The 11,262-nt window shown below is 59.4% G+C and overlaps 2 protein-coding genes across 2 annotated transcripts in view; both read left to right on the top strand.

The window, feature by feature from the left end:
• LOC102443778 (serine protease 27-like) overlaps positions 1-1,165 on the top strand; it is a 7,048-nt gene extending 5,883 nt beyond the window's left edge. The window contains exon 5 of the mRNA XM_089778865.1: positions 317-1,165. Coding sequence (XP_089634991.1) covers positions 317-649 — 333 coding nt within the window. The 3' untranslated portion in view covers positions 650-1,165. The remainder of the gene's footprint in view (positions 1-316) is intronic.
• Positions 1,166-5,101: 3,936 nt separating this feature from the next.
• LOC102444017 (prostasin-like) lies at positions 5,102-10,513 on the top strand. The gene is made up of 5 exons (XM_075928848.2): positions 5,102-5,159; positions 7,291-7,309; positions 8,842-9,113; positions 9,553-9,722; positions 10,250-10,513. The coding sequence occupies exons 1-5, from the start codon at positions 5,102-5,104 to the stop codon at positions 10,511-10,513; spliced, it is 783 nt and encodes a 260-aa protein (XP_075784963.2).
• The last annotated feature ends 749 nt before the right edge of the window (positions 10,514-11,262 follow it).

Here is an 11,262-nt window from a genome sequence, read left to right on the forward strand (position 1 = left end):
GGACTTCGGGGTGGGGAGGGAGGGATGGAGCCTTGAGTTCATTCCCCAGTGTGGAGACAAGCGTGCTGAGTCCAGCCTGTATAAAATCAGAGGGTCCAGCGGCCTGTCCAGTCTGGTCAGCTGTACAGCCCGGACCAGGATCCCACCTGGTTACCCCACCCATGAGCCGGGAGCCTTGAGTCTGGATAAGGCCTCTCCCCGAAAGCCAGCCGGGGTGGATGAAGCCATCGAGGGATGGAGAATCCCCCGCCCCGCCCTGGAGGACGATGGAGACTGGCCCCCTTCCCTCCAACCCCTTTTCTTTCCCTGTCTCTAGGGGGACTCCGGGGGACCCCTGGTGTGTGAAGAGGGCGGGACCTGGTACCTTGCTGGCATTGTCAGCTGGCTGCTGAAGACAACAGCGAACGGAATAGTCAGCGTTGCCCCCGGTTACCCCGGGGTGTACAACCGCCCCAATGCCCACGCCGAGTGGATGCAGGGGAACGTGCCGGGTGTGACGTTCCTGGAGGTGAACTTCACTCCGAACACAGCCAGCCCCGCGACCACAGTCCTGCCAAGGGGGACCACCGTCTTGTGGAGCGGTGCCTGTCCCGCTGCCAGTCTGCCCGGGGTCCTGCTCCTCGCTGGGCTTCTGCCTCTCGCCCTCTGACCCCTCCTAGACTGGGCCCCCCGCCCACACGGACAGGGAGAACGGGCAGAGGCAACGCTCACACTGACGAGCGGGCAGGAGACCGCCTGGCGGCTCCCCCCAACAGCAGAGAGACGCGTGCTCTGGGTTTTGCTTTTCAGAAGCAGCCATTGAAGAGATGTGCTGGGCTAACAAGGGGGGATGGGACGGAGTGATCTGTCCACACTAGGGGTGTGAAAGTGTAATTGTGTTAAAACAGTGAACACACTAGGGGGTGCGAAAGTGTGATCGTGTAAAAACTGTGAACACACTAGGGGTGCGAAAGTGTAATTGTGTTAAAATGGTGAACACACAAGGGGTGTGAAAGTATAATAATGTTAAAACGGTGAACACACATGGGGTGCACAAGTGTAATTGTGTAAAAATGGTGAATACACTAGGGTGTGAAAGTGTAACCGTGTAAATGGTGAACACGCCATGGTGTGAACGTGTAATAATGGTGAACACACTAGGATGTGGAAGTGTAATTGTATAAAAAGGGTGAACTGATGGGCCTGGGCTGATTGGTTAACATTCAGGGTTACACGCAGGCTCCCGCCCTGCTCCCCGGGAGCCGGCTGCTGCCCTGCGCTGCTGCCTCCGTATGAGAGTGAGTCTGAAATGTCGCCTGCGGCCCGGCAAAGGAAGGGGCGGGTCCTGTCCAGGCGGGGGAGGGCAGCTCAGCCCCGCCCTGCAGCAGCCGCTTCCCCCCACCCCACCTAGCAGGGTGTCAGCCCCATACTGGGATCAGGCATCTCTGCTCGCCCGCGGCCCAACCCTGAGCTGTGATTGGCCAGCACCGGCTCAGTGCTGTGCACTGCACAGGGCGTGGGTACCCACTGTGTGTGGGGAACAAACAGCACCCCCTGGTACCCCGCCAATCAGCTCCTCTCACTCCCCTCAGCACCGCCCACCCGCCAATCAGCTCCTCTCACTACCCTCAGCACCGCCCACCCGCCAATCAGCTCCTCTCACTGCCCTCAGCACTGCCCACCCGCCAATCAGCTCCTCTCACTACCCTCAGCACCGCCCACCCGCCAGCAGCTCCACCAATCAGCCTCTCCCCTCCCTCCTCACACTTCCTGGGTGCTGCAGATCAGCTGTTCAGTGATGCGCAGAGGGCACAGGAGGGAGGGGAAGGGGCAGAGTGGGGGTGGGGCCTTTGGGAAGGGGGTGGGGCTTGAGGGAGTGGGGGCGGGCCCTTGGGGGAAGGGGCCAAGTGGGCGGGGGGGGCAGAACAGGGGTTGACCCCCCCCACGAGGCCGGTGTGTGTGGGGAAGGGTGATCCCGCCCCCGGTTGAGTTAATAGCCGCGATGTGCTGTTGTGTCCGTAAGGGAGCCGGCCGCTGTCTCTGCGCTGGCCGGGTGCCAAGTGGGGAGAGCGTTGGGGTCCCCTTGCCGGCTGTGACCAAGGTTGGCAGGAGGCAGGATGCAGGTCGAAGTTTTTCTCTTTTCCCCCCTTTTTTTTGAGGAAAAAGCCGCCCATTTTCATGGAGCAACGCTTGCTCCGTCTCCTCTGACCAAGGGGCTGGGGGCGATTCCATATAAACCCCCAGCCGAGTGCAGGGCCCCTCCTTGTGAGAGCCGCCGCCCAGCCCCCCGCCTCGCCCAGGGCCCCGTTACGCTGGTCGCTCCCCAGACGCCGACCGTGCTTGAACTGCGCCAGCGTTTTGTCCGCCCGTGAAGTCCCTTTGCTTTCCACGGCTCCGCTCGGGCATTGGCCTGTTGTAATGTGAGCCCCACAGCCAGCGGACGGGCCGCTCTGGGCGGGGCGCCGGGTGCCCTTCCTGGGCCGCTCTCGTGAGTCATGCGGGGACGGTGCCAGCACGCCTGGCTTCGCTCAGCAATTCCCGGGCCCCGCCCCACGCAGCGAACAGGAAAACACCCTCCTGCCTTTCCATTTTCACACTGCGCAAGGGAAGCGGCCGCGGGAGGCTGGGGGCGATGAACCAGCCCCGGCTCAGTATCCCCGGTGTCCCAGGGAGGAGGACAAGGGGAACGTGGGCCCGCTGGCCCTGTCTTTGGGCCCCGCCAGATTCTCGGTTGCCATGAATCCGGTCTGTTCTGTGCGGCGCCCCTGTTTATTCGCAGGCACGCAGAGCCCCGCGTCCCTGAGCCCAGCAGGAACAAACCCCCAGGGGCAGGCGGCTCTCTCAGTCAGAAACGCCTGAGGCCACAAAGCCTGCCAGGCCGGTGCTGCAAGGTGCGCCCTCTCTTTCCCCACCGCTTCTTCACGGGCTGCCGAGTCTCCAATCTCGTATACCGGCTTCGCCGCCAGCCCCGCAGACCTACAGCTTCAGTCCGCCTGCCTCTGCTGGCTGCTTGCCTTGGGCGGTGGCTTCTACTGCCTCCGGCTCTCACCACACAAAGGGGCTTCCTTGCTCCTTCCCCTCCGCCTGACTAAACGGTGCACAGCACATCTTTGACTTACACCCGGTCTGTCAACTGTCATTGGGCACTTTCCATTTAATCTTTCTTTCTTTCTTTCTTTCTTTCTTTCTTTCTTTCTTTCTTTCTTTCTTTCTTTCTTTCTTTCTTTCTTTCTTTCTTTCCCTTTCACATTAATATGTTTAAAAATCCATCCAGATCATTTTCAAAATAAATCTTGCTTCCAAGTGAAACATGCAGCTGTGTGGGCTTTTGGTGTTTTGTTTTTGAACGTGTCAGAGAAACGCCCCCCCCCCCCTTTTTATCAGTCTTTCTCTGAAACCGTATGGCAAATTCAGTCAGAATGAGTGAGTGGTTTGGGCGCACCCCAAACTGCATATTCCAGCACGTGACGGATTTCTCGAAAAGCTGGCGAGCTGCCAGGAGCACAAGAAGCACCAGGGCTAGATAAACCAACCCGCACGCCCGTGTGCCGTTCCCTGGCTCCGGTTTCGCACTGCTGGGGAGATGTGTGGGGAGAGCTCCCTGGGGTACCCCACGTCCTTCACGCTCAGCTCATGGCTTTCCTTCTGTCACCGCTCACAGGTGGTGCCCACACTCGGCCCCTCGGCTCCTGGGCGGATCCCCCCCTTCCCGGGGAGCCCCCCTTCTCCAGTGGCAGAGAGACACCCTTCCTCTGGGAGTCCACGCCAGTGCGGTGACCCTCTCTTGGGGGGCCCTTCTCACCTGGGGGTCCGCCCCTCCGCCTCCGGGACGGCGCCTCTCAGGGTCTTCAGCCACCTGCCCCTGCTGTGAGCCCCTTAGGGGGTCCCCTCCGTCTGGACCCCGGGGCCTCCGCTCCCAGAAGGAACAGCTCCCCCCTTTTCTTCTGACCAGAGCGACTCCCAGCCAGCCCCAAACAGGAGGGTCTATTGAGCTTTGAACAGCAACGGATCCCTCAGGCCAGTCGGCCTGGCCCCCAGCCCCACGTCAGTCTCCCCTGCAGCCAGCTGAGTCCTGCCTGCTCCACTCCGTCCCCCAAAAACAGCCCCCGTCTCCCGGCAGAGCCTCCAATACCCCAGCAACAGCCTCCCCCCCAAATCCATTGTCTTCTCCCCAGGTAAGAGGGTCACCTGGCCCCTCATCTCCGCCTCCCTCCCCGTCCAATGTTCTCCCCTCCTGGGACCAGCTGGTCTGGTTGCTGGCGTCCCCTCTGCAGCCCCTTGTCTGTCGTCTGGCCAGAACTGGCCGTGTCCTCCAAGCAGGGTTGGGGTCACCAGGGTCCCAGACATCCCGGCTCCAATTCCAGGCTGTTCTCTGAAACAACAAACTCCCCCCCCCCCTTGTCCCATTAAACCAGTAACATCCGGGCACTGAGCCCCCCCATATGCCACCCCCCCTTTGAGCCCCCCAAACTCCCCACTGCCTCACACCTTCCAGTCCATGGTGTGATGCCCACTTCGCTAGCTTTCTTTGGCCGTGGCTGGTCCACTGGTACCCAGGCATCCCCCGCCCGCTCCTCCACTGTCCTCTGAGCTTCCCTCCAGCGTATGTGTCTCTCCCCACACCGGGTTGCCTTGGTCCCCCGTGGCTGGCTTTCCTCTTCTCCCTCCTTGCCGAGGAGTTGGGTGGCCAATAACCCCCCAACCACTGTCATTTCTACTCCAGGAAGGCCGTCTCCTTGTGCTTGGGACTATTTTTGGTTCTTTCTTCTCGGCACCCTCCATTGGCAATGGCACGGGGAAGTGAAAATCCCCACAGGACACCTCAGCGTGACTTGGGCCATCCCATGTTTGCGATGGCTCTTCCAGGAAGCCCGTGCTGGGGTGACCTCGGGCAGAGCAGAACGAACACGGTCACAACCTGTTCAGCATGTTGAATTTAGCAGCGTTTCTTTCCTTGCTGCGGTTACCAGGAAATCAGGCCCCATTATTCACCATACAGCCAGGGAGGGGCACCCAGGTGCCCTTAAAACCTGCCCCAAAACTTTTATTCTCCAGTCGGGCCTCGAGCCGAGCGATGGAGGCAGCTGCGTCCGGCCAAGCCAGGCCTGGGGAAGGCTGAACCATGCGGCGTCTGCGCTCCCTGCTTGTTCTAGTGCTGCTGGCGATGACCCTGCAGCTGGGTGAGTCTGGGATGGGGATGTAGGGACCAGTCTGTACTAGGATGGGTTGGGTCACAGAAATCCCCTTGGGAGTGTTCCCCAATGTGTTGATCATGCCCCTGGCCCCCGCCTTCCTGCCCTGGGGGGCTCCCCACCATGCTGTCCTGCTGGGCCACCCCCCAGCCAAGGTGCAGAGTTGGGGTACGGCCCCCCCCCTTTCATAGCAACACGGACGCTGAGCCGGTTCGGTGATTAGGGCTCCGCAGCCAGGACATCGAGCCGTAAAAGGGACCAAAACTCCCAACAAATCCGCCCGAGTCTGGGCAAAACTTTTACAGCGAGACCCAAACGTGGTTCGTTCCGTACTAGGAGATTTCCCCGCGTTGCTCGGCTCCTTCGCTCGATTCCCCTTCGTTGTTTGGAAAATGAAATGAAAATGTCCCGGCTGCATTTCAATCACTGCCCTGGGGCGAGGCTGGGGGAGGGGGGGTCAGTTTGCAGGCTGCCAAGGGGAGAGACGACAGCCCCAGACCTCTCCCACCGCTGCAGCTTGGGGCAGGTGAGAAGCGCCTCTCCATGGCTGCTGCGGCTCCACAGGACACAGCCGGGGAGGGGGGCATGCCCCCCAGCTGGGACAGGTCCAGATTCCTCTCTCCTGGATGCCCCCGGCCAGTATGAGGAATGCAGAAAACTGGGGGCTTTCCCCTCGCTCCCTGACAAAGGGGAACAGCCAGCCATGTCCCTGCATGAACGTGGGGCAGCTTCCACCCCCCTTAAATGATGCATGGGGGTAGGAGGCTCAGGGCTGGGGCAGTCCCTGATGGAGGGAGGTGCATCCCTAGCGAGCCCCTTTCACCTGCCTCTTTTCTGCCTGGTTTTCTGAGCCGCAAGCCCATTCCCCGCCCATCCCCTTGCCCTGGCACAACCAAACCCTGCCTGGCTGTCAGTTAGGAACAGAGGACCCTGCCTATGGCATTGGGCGGTCCTAGTGCTCGCCGTTTCGGAGTGCTTCAACGGACAGGCAGACACACAGAGGCACCGACAGACACGCCTCTCAGATAGGCAGGAGCTATAAATAGGATTTAAAAGCTCGCACGGGAGCCGCGACAGATCAGGTTACGAAGCCAAAATAAACAAAAGACACGGCTCATTCTAATCCACTGAGAAACTTGTTACATGCACATACTTACCCTGGACAGCTGGTCCTAGCCCAGGGAAAAGGCTCCAAGCGAGTTGCCCGTAACTCCCAGCGAGTTGCCCGTTTTCCCAGCTCGTTAGAGGTCTTTGTTTTCAGGTTTCCTCTCCAGGTGGTGTCAAAGGCCTGCCCCAGACAAAGGCTGGTGGCTTCCCTTAAATAGAGTTTCTCCCAGAGCGGGAATCCTTTGTTCAGTCTCTCTAACCCCATGGAAAAGTACCAGATCCAAGATGGAGTCCGGTACCAGGTGGTCAGGTCATATGGCTTCCTAGGGCCAACCACAGTTTGTCTTACAGGAAAACGTACCCCATTCATGGGTTGTTGGTTTGAGCACCGAGCCATTAAGTTCCCAAAGCAGCAGTAATGGCCCTCATCCGCACATTTAGAATGAACAGAAGATGCACCTTGCATACTTCTAACTTCACCTGCAAGAAGGATCCATGCCCCGAAATAAGACAGACAGGTTCAGGAGACTGAGACTGTAAATGTGACAGGTTACATGAGCTGTTTTGCATAACACATCTCTGAGTCATGCATATTTATAGCCATGGGCAATTGTCTTAAAGTGGGGGGAGGGCACATACTTCACAGGGGGAGATATGATTTGGGGGAATGGAATTGGGCCAGTAAATAACAGAGGGATCCAACCCCTTGGCTCTCAATAGATCCCCCCCCCCCACACACCAAGTTCTTCCCACCTGGATTCCGTCCTGAGCTGCCCCATTCAGATCAATTGGGGAGTGTTGATTCTTGAACCTACTGATGGCAAATCAAATGACAAAGGGCTAAGAATTGTGGCTGGTGCTGATTGGGGCAATGGGCGGAGCTGGAAATTATGGGTGGGGCTACTGGACCATATTGCCCTCCATACTCCTTTTCTGGTCCCAGAAAATGCCTGCTCCCTACCCACCCTACACGTTAATATCGTTCTTTTCTCTGTCTTTACTCGGTGCTCAGGGGAGCTGGAATCACACAGGTAAGATGCCCTGTGACAGACTGGGCCATCTCTGGGCATAGCTGAGGGCATCCGCTCAGGGCGAATTGCTCAAATCCGGGGCTCTTTACAGCCCCCAGACTGGTGACCTCTCCAAACAGGCCACAAACCAGTCCCACAGAGCGCTTCAGCTGCCTGCCTGAAGCCTCCCAAGCAAAACCCCTCTGACACCCCAGCAATATCCGTGCCCCAGATGGCCCCGGGCCTATACACAGGTGTGTGTGTGGGGGGGGGTCCTAGCACCCAATCCCACCTACCCCGAACAAGTTCTGTCCGGTTCCAAGAAACCAGCCACAGATCCCTGGTCAATTTACCCTCTGGATCTTACCCACAAATCACGCTGGGCCAATCCTTTAGAATCTCTATCTAAAGGTTTATTATCACAAGAAAGAAAAGCAGGAGAGTGAGGTTGTTAAAGAATAGTACGTTACATGCACCGAATCTCCCAGTCCTCGATGCAGGCTCTAGCAGAGATGTTAAAGCTGCTGGTTTAAAAGTTCTTGTTGCACATCCTAGCATCAGGATGGGTTCACAGGTCTTCCGGGCTCTTCGATCCCTGCAATGCTGCCTCTGGGATGAAGTGCTGAGCTGAGAACCAAAATGGAATCCCCCACATGGCCTCTTTACACATCCTTCCTGGCCTCTCCTTGGCCGCAGCCGGTCACCTGGCCGTCAGCCTATCTCTGCTGCAGCTCTTAGGCCTCCGCCCTCATGCTTTATGTGTGTCCCTGGCCCATCGAGTGCCATTGTCCCGCAGGGCCTCACTAATTAGCATGTCCATAGGCCGGGCTCTGCCCAATGCTCAACCACATTCAGAGAAATATTCAGTTTCCTCACAGATTACAGATTCCTACCTACACACACAGACATTCTACACTCACATCAATAGCGTCCACAGGCTCAGCAGACAGTGAGCTTCTATTCAACACCCCACATGGCCCCCTTCTATGCCATTCTTGGGGCCAACACCCCCACCTATGGGTGCAGCAGTGATCTGGCTGCTCCCCTCGAGATCCAGTAACGTGACATGCCCACAGAAGAACACCTGCCTTTGCTGCCCTGGACATGTGCCATGAGAGGTGGAGCCAGGAGTCCTGGGTTCTCTCCCCAGCTCTAGGGAGGGAGAGAGGTCTAGTGGTTAGAGCAGGAGGAGGGGCTGACAGGACCCTGGGTTCTTTGCTCCTCCCATGTCCATGCTGTTCCCCTCCAGGGTGCGCCCGGCACAGGATCTCAGTCCGAGTTGTCGGGGGTGGGGACGCCCGAAGGGGCCGGTGGCCGTGGCAGGTCAGCCTCCAGTACAATGGACACCACCACTGCGGGGGGTCCCTCGTCTCGGCCCAGTGGGTCGTGTCGGCAGCGCATTGCTTCGACTTGTGAGTACCTGGGCCTGTTCCAGCTGAGCCACCCCATGGGGAACTGCAGTGTGGCTGGTCTCGCCTCACCCATCGCAGACCCACCTGCTTCTCTGGCTAGGTCTGCCAGCCATGCCAGCATCCTTTACTCCTCCCCCCCAGCTCTGACCTCGCCTCCTCCTACCAAGTGAACCTGGGGGAGCACCAGCTCTCCAACCCCTCCCCAGGCCGGATCTCGTCCAACATCAACCAGTTCATTCTCCACCCCAACTTCCGCAAGGAGCCCCACAGAGCCGACATCGCCCTGGTACAGCTGGTGGAGGCGGTGGGATACACCGACGAAATCCGCCCCATCTGCCTGCCAGGCCCTTCCGACACCATCCCTGAGGACCACACGTGCTGGGTCACCGGCTGGGGGAACACAGGCACGGAGGGTAAGAACCCCTGGGGGAGGCGCTGCCCCTCTGCTCCCTGAGACCTGTGACTCCTGCAGCATCTCTAACTACTGCACGTCCCACTCTCTGCTGTCCCCTGCCAGCCCTCTATGGGGCATCTGCAGGGCTGAGGGGGGAACCTGGGTCTGAGATACAGGTGTGCTCTGGCTCCCTGCCTGCAGAGCACACCCTGTGTGGGGCAGACTGGGCCCTGCAGGCTCGGCACGGCTCTGGTAGCTGGGCGGAGGTGGGGAATGGATACAGGGGATGGATCTATTGGTGGGGATGGGAGGAGGCCTGGGGAGGAGATGGAGAGGGGGCCTGCCTGGGGGGCGAGGGTGCAGCTGGGGAGGGGGATGGGGATGGGCAGTTGTCAGGCCTGGGGGCAGGTTGCAGGACGGGATGGATTCACTCCCCCAATTCTCCCCCCTCCCCCCAGTCTCTCTCCCACCTCCCAGGACGCTGCAGGAGGTTCAGGTCCAGCTGATTGAAAGGGCAGCCTGCAACGCCCTCTACAATATCGACCCAGACCCGAGCATCGGCAGGGACCCCGTCCAACCCGACATGGTCTGTGCCGGCGACGCCGCAGGGCAGAGGGACTCCTGCCAGGTGAGCCAGGCTCGGGGCTGCGGCTGTGGAGTTTCACAAGGAGCAGCTCTGGCTTTTAGATGTGGAGTCACAGCCCCGCGCCTACACCCCAGTGCCAGGAAAGCATAGACTCTTCTGCTGCCATTAAAAAAGCTAGATCTCCCTCTGAAAAGAGAGAGAATGGGGATATCCCGAGTCAGCAAAGAGCCCAAAACCACCCCAGGCATCTTTATGGAGGCTGTCCACTTCCCACCCCACAGCTCTGGGGAGCTTTGCTAGCCTGTCCCCAGCAGGAGAGGAAGAACACAGCCACACTTCCTGCTGTGAAGGTATTAGGGATCCCACCGCTGCCACCAACGCACCCTTCAAGGAAAGGTGTGCATGTGGTACTGGGGGAGGTACACCAGGCTCTTTGCACTTCTCACGTGGGTGTGGCAAAATATGTGGCAGGTGCCATGGGAGGGGCCACGTGGCTAGATCTGCAAAGGGCCAAACTGTCTAATTAGGGTGAGGGGGCGTCACTAATCCCAATTTCTCTGCTCCCCCAGGGTGACTCTGGGGGGCCGCTGGCCTGTGACTACAATGGGACCTGGCTCCTGATGGGAGTCGTAAGCTGGGGGGATGGCTGTGGCCGGCCCAACCGGCCCAGTGTCTATATCCGGATGGCGACTTACAGCGAATGGATATGGGGGTACGTTGGCTCCGGGAGCCAAGCCAACACCACGGGGAACTGCAAATCAGGGCTAACTGCCCCCAGATCCTCCTTCAGCCCCTACATACTTCTCTTCACCACTCTCCTGACGTCACTGTGAGCCCCGTCTATTGGGATTCCCCCAAATCTCCCCCCTCTGGTCGCCAGCAGTGAAATCCTGCCTGGTCTGAGCGCAGGGGAGGTGGAGATGGGAGAAGACCTGTGAGCTTCCAGCAACGCCCGCAGGCCTGAGTGTGCCGAGAGCCTGAGCCGATTGCTCTTGGAAGGGGAGCTGCTCCGAGTGCCACCGCTGCTGTTTCGGGGCTGATCCCTCAGGGATCTGGGTACGGGCCCTACACTACGAACATAAGAACAGGGCGCCTCCTGACTTACTCCTGCCCTGCGTCGGCTCCCAGCGTGTCAGTCGGAAGTGGACGGACTCCCAGGGCGTGGGCTTCTCTCGTTGGCTTGTAGCCAGCGCTGGACCTGTACTCCATAAATGTCGCTCTTTCTTTTTGCACCCAGCTACGCCGTTGGCGAGGAGTTCCCCAGGGCAGCGTGCGAAGGAGCCGCTCCTGTTCCTGGCGTTAAACCTGCCGCCCAGTCACGTCAGCCAGGGCTGACGGCGTGGGAAGCAGGAAATAACTCGGCCGTACTTGGCTCCTCCACAGCCAATAGTAACGAACACGCGCCCCTGCAGGAAGCAGGGTCCTCAGGACGGGGTCTTCCCTCCTTAGCAACACCCGGACGCTCACCCCACTAACAGCCCGTCTGGGAGGACTGGGGACTCAGCACCCACACGCTGACCCCTCCCATGTCCCTGGACTCAGCAGGCTGGGTTCACAGCAACGCCACACTGCTCCCTCGTGG

Source organism: Pelodiscus sinensis, chromosome 5 (assembly GCF_052426305.1).
Source record: "Pelodiscus sinensis isolate ZL-2025 chromosome 5, ASM5242630v1, whole genome shotgun sequence".
Classification (NCBI taxonomy): Eukaryota; Metazoa; Chordata; order Testudines; family Trionychidae; genus Pelodiscus; species Pelodiscus sinensis.

Coding starts and splice junctions, on each gene's coding strand:
- LOC102444017 (XM_075928848.2), top strand. CDS start 5,102: ATGCGGCGTCTGCGCTCCCTGCTTGTTCTAGTGCTGCTGGCGATGACC. Junction 9,114..9,552: donor GGGGAACACAGGCACGGAGG/GTAAGAACCCCT, acceptor CCCTCCCCCCAG/TCTCTCTCCCACCTCCCAGG. Junction 9,723..10,249: donor GGCAGAGGGACTCCTGCCAG/GTGAGCCAGGCT, acceptor CTGCTCCCCCAG/GGTGACTCTGGGGGGCCGCT.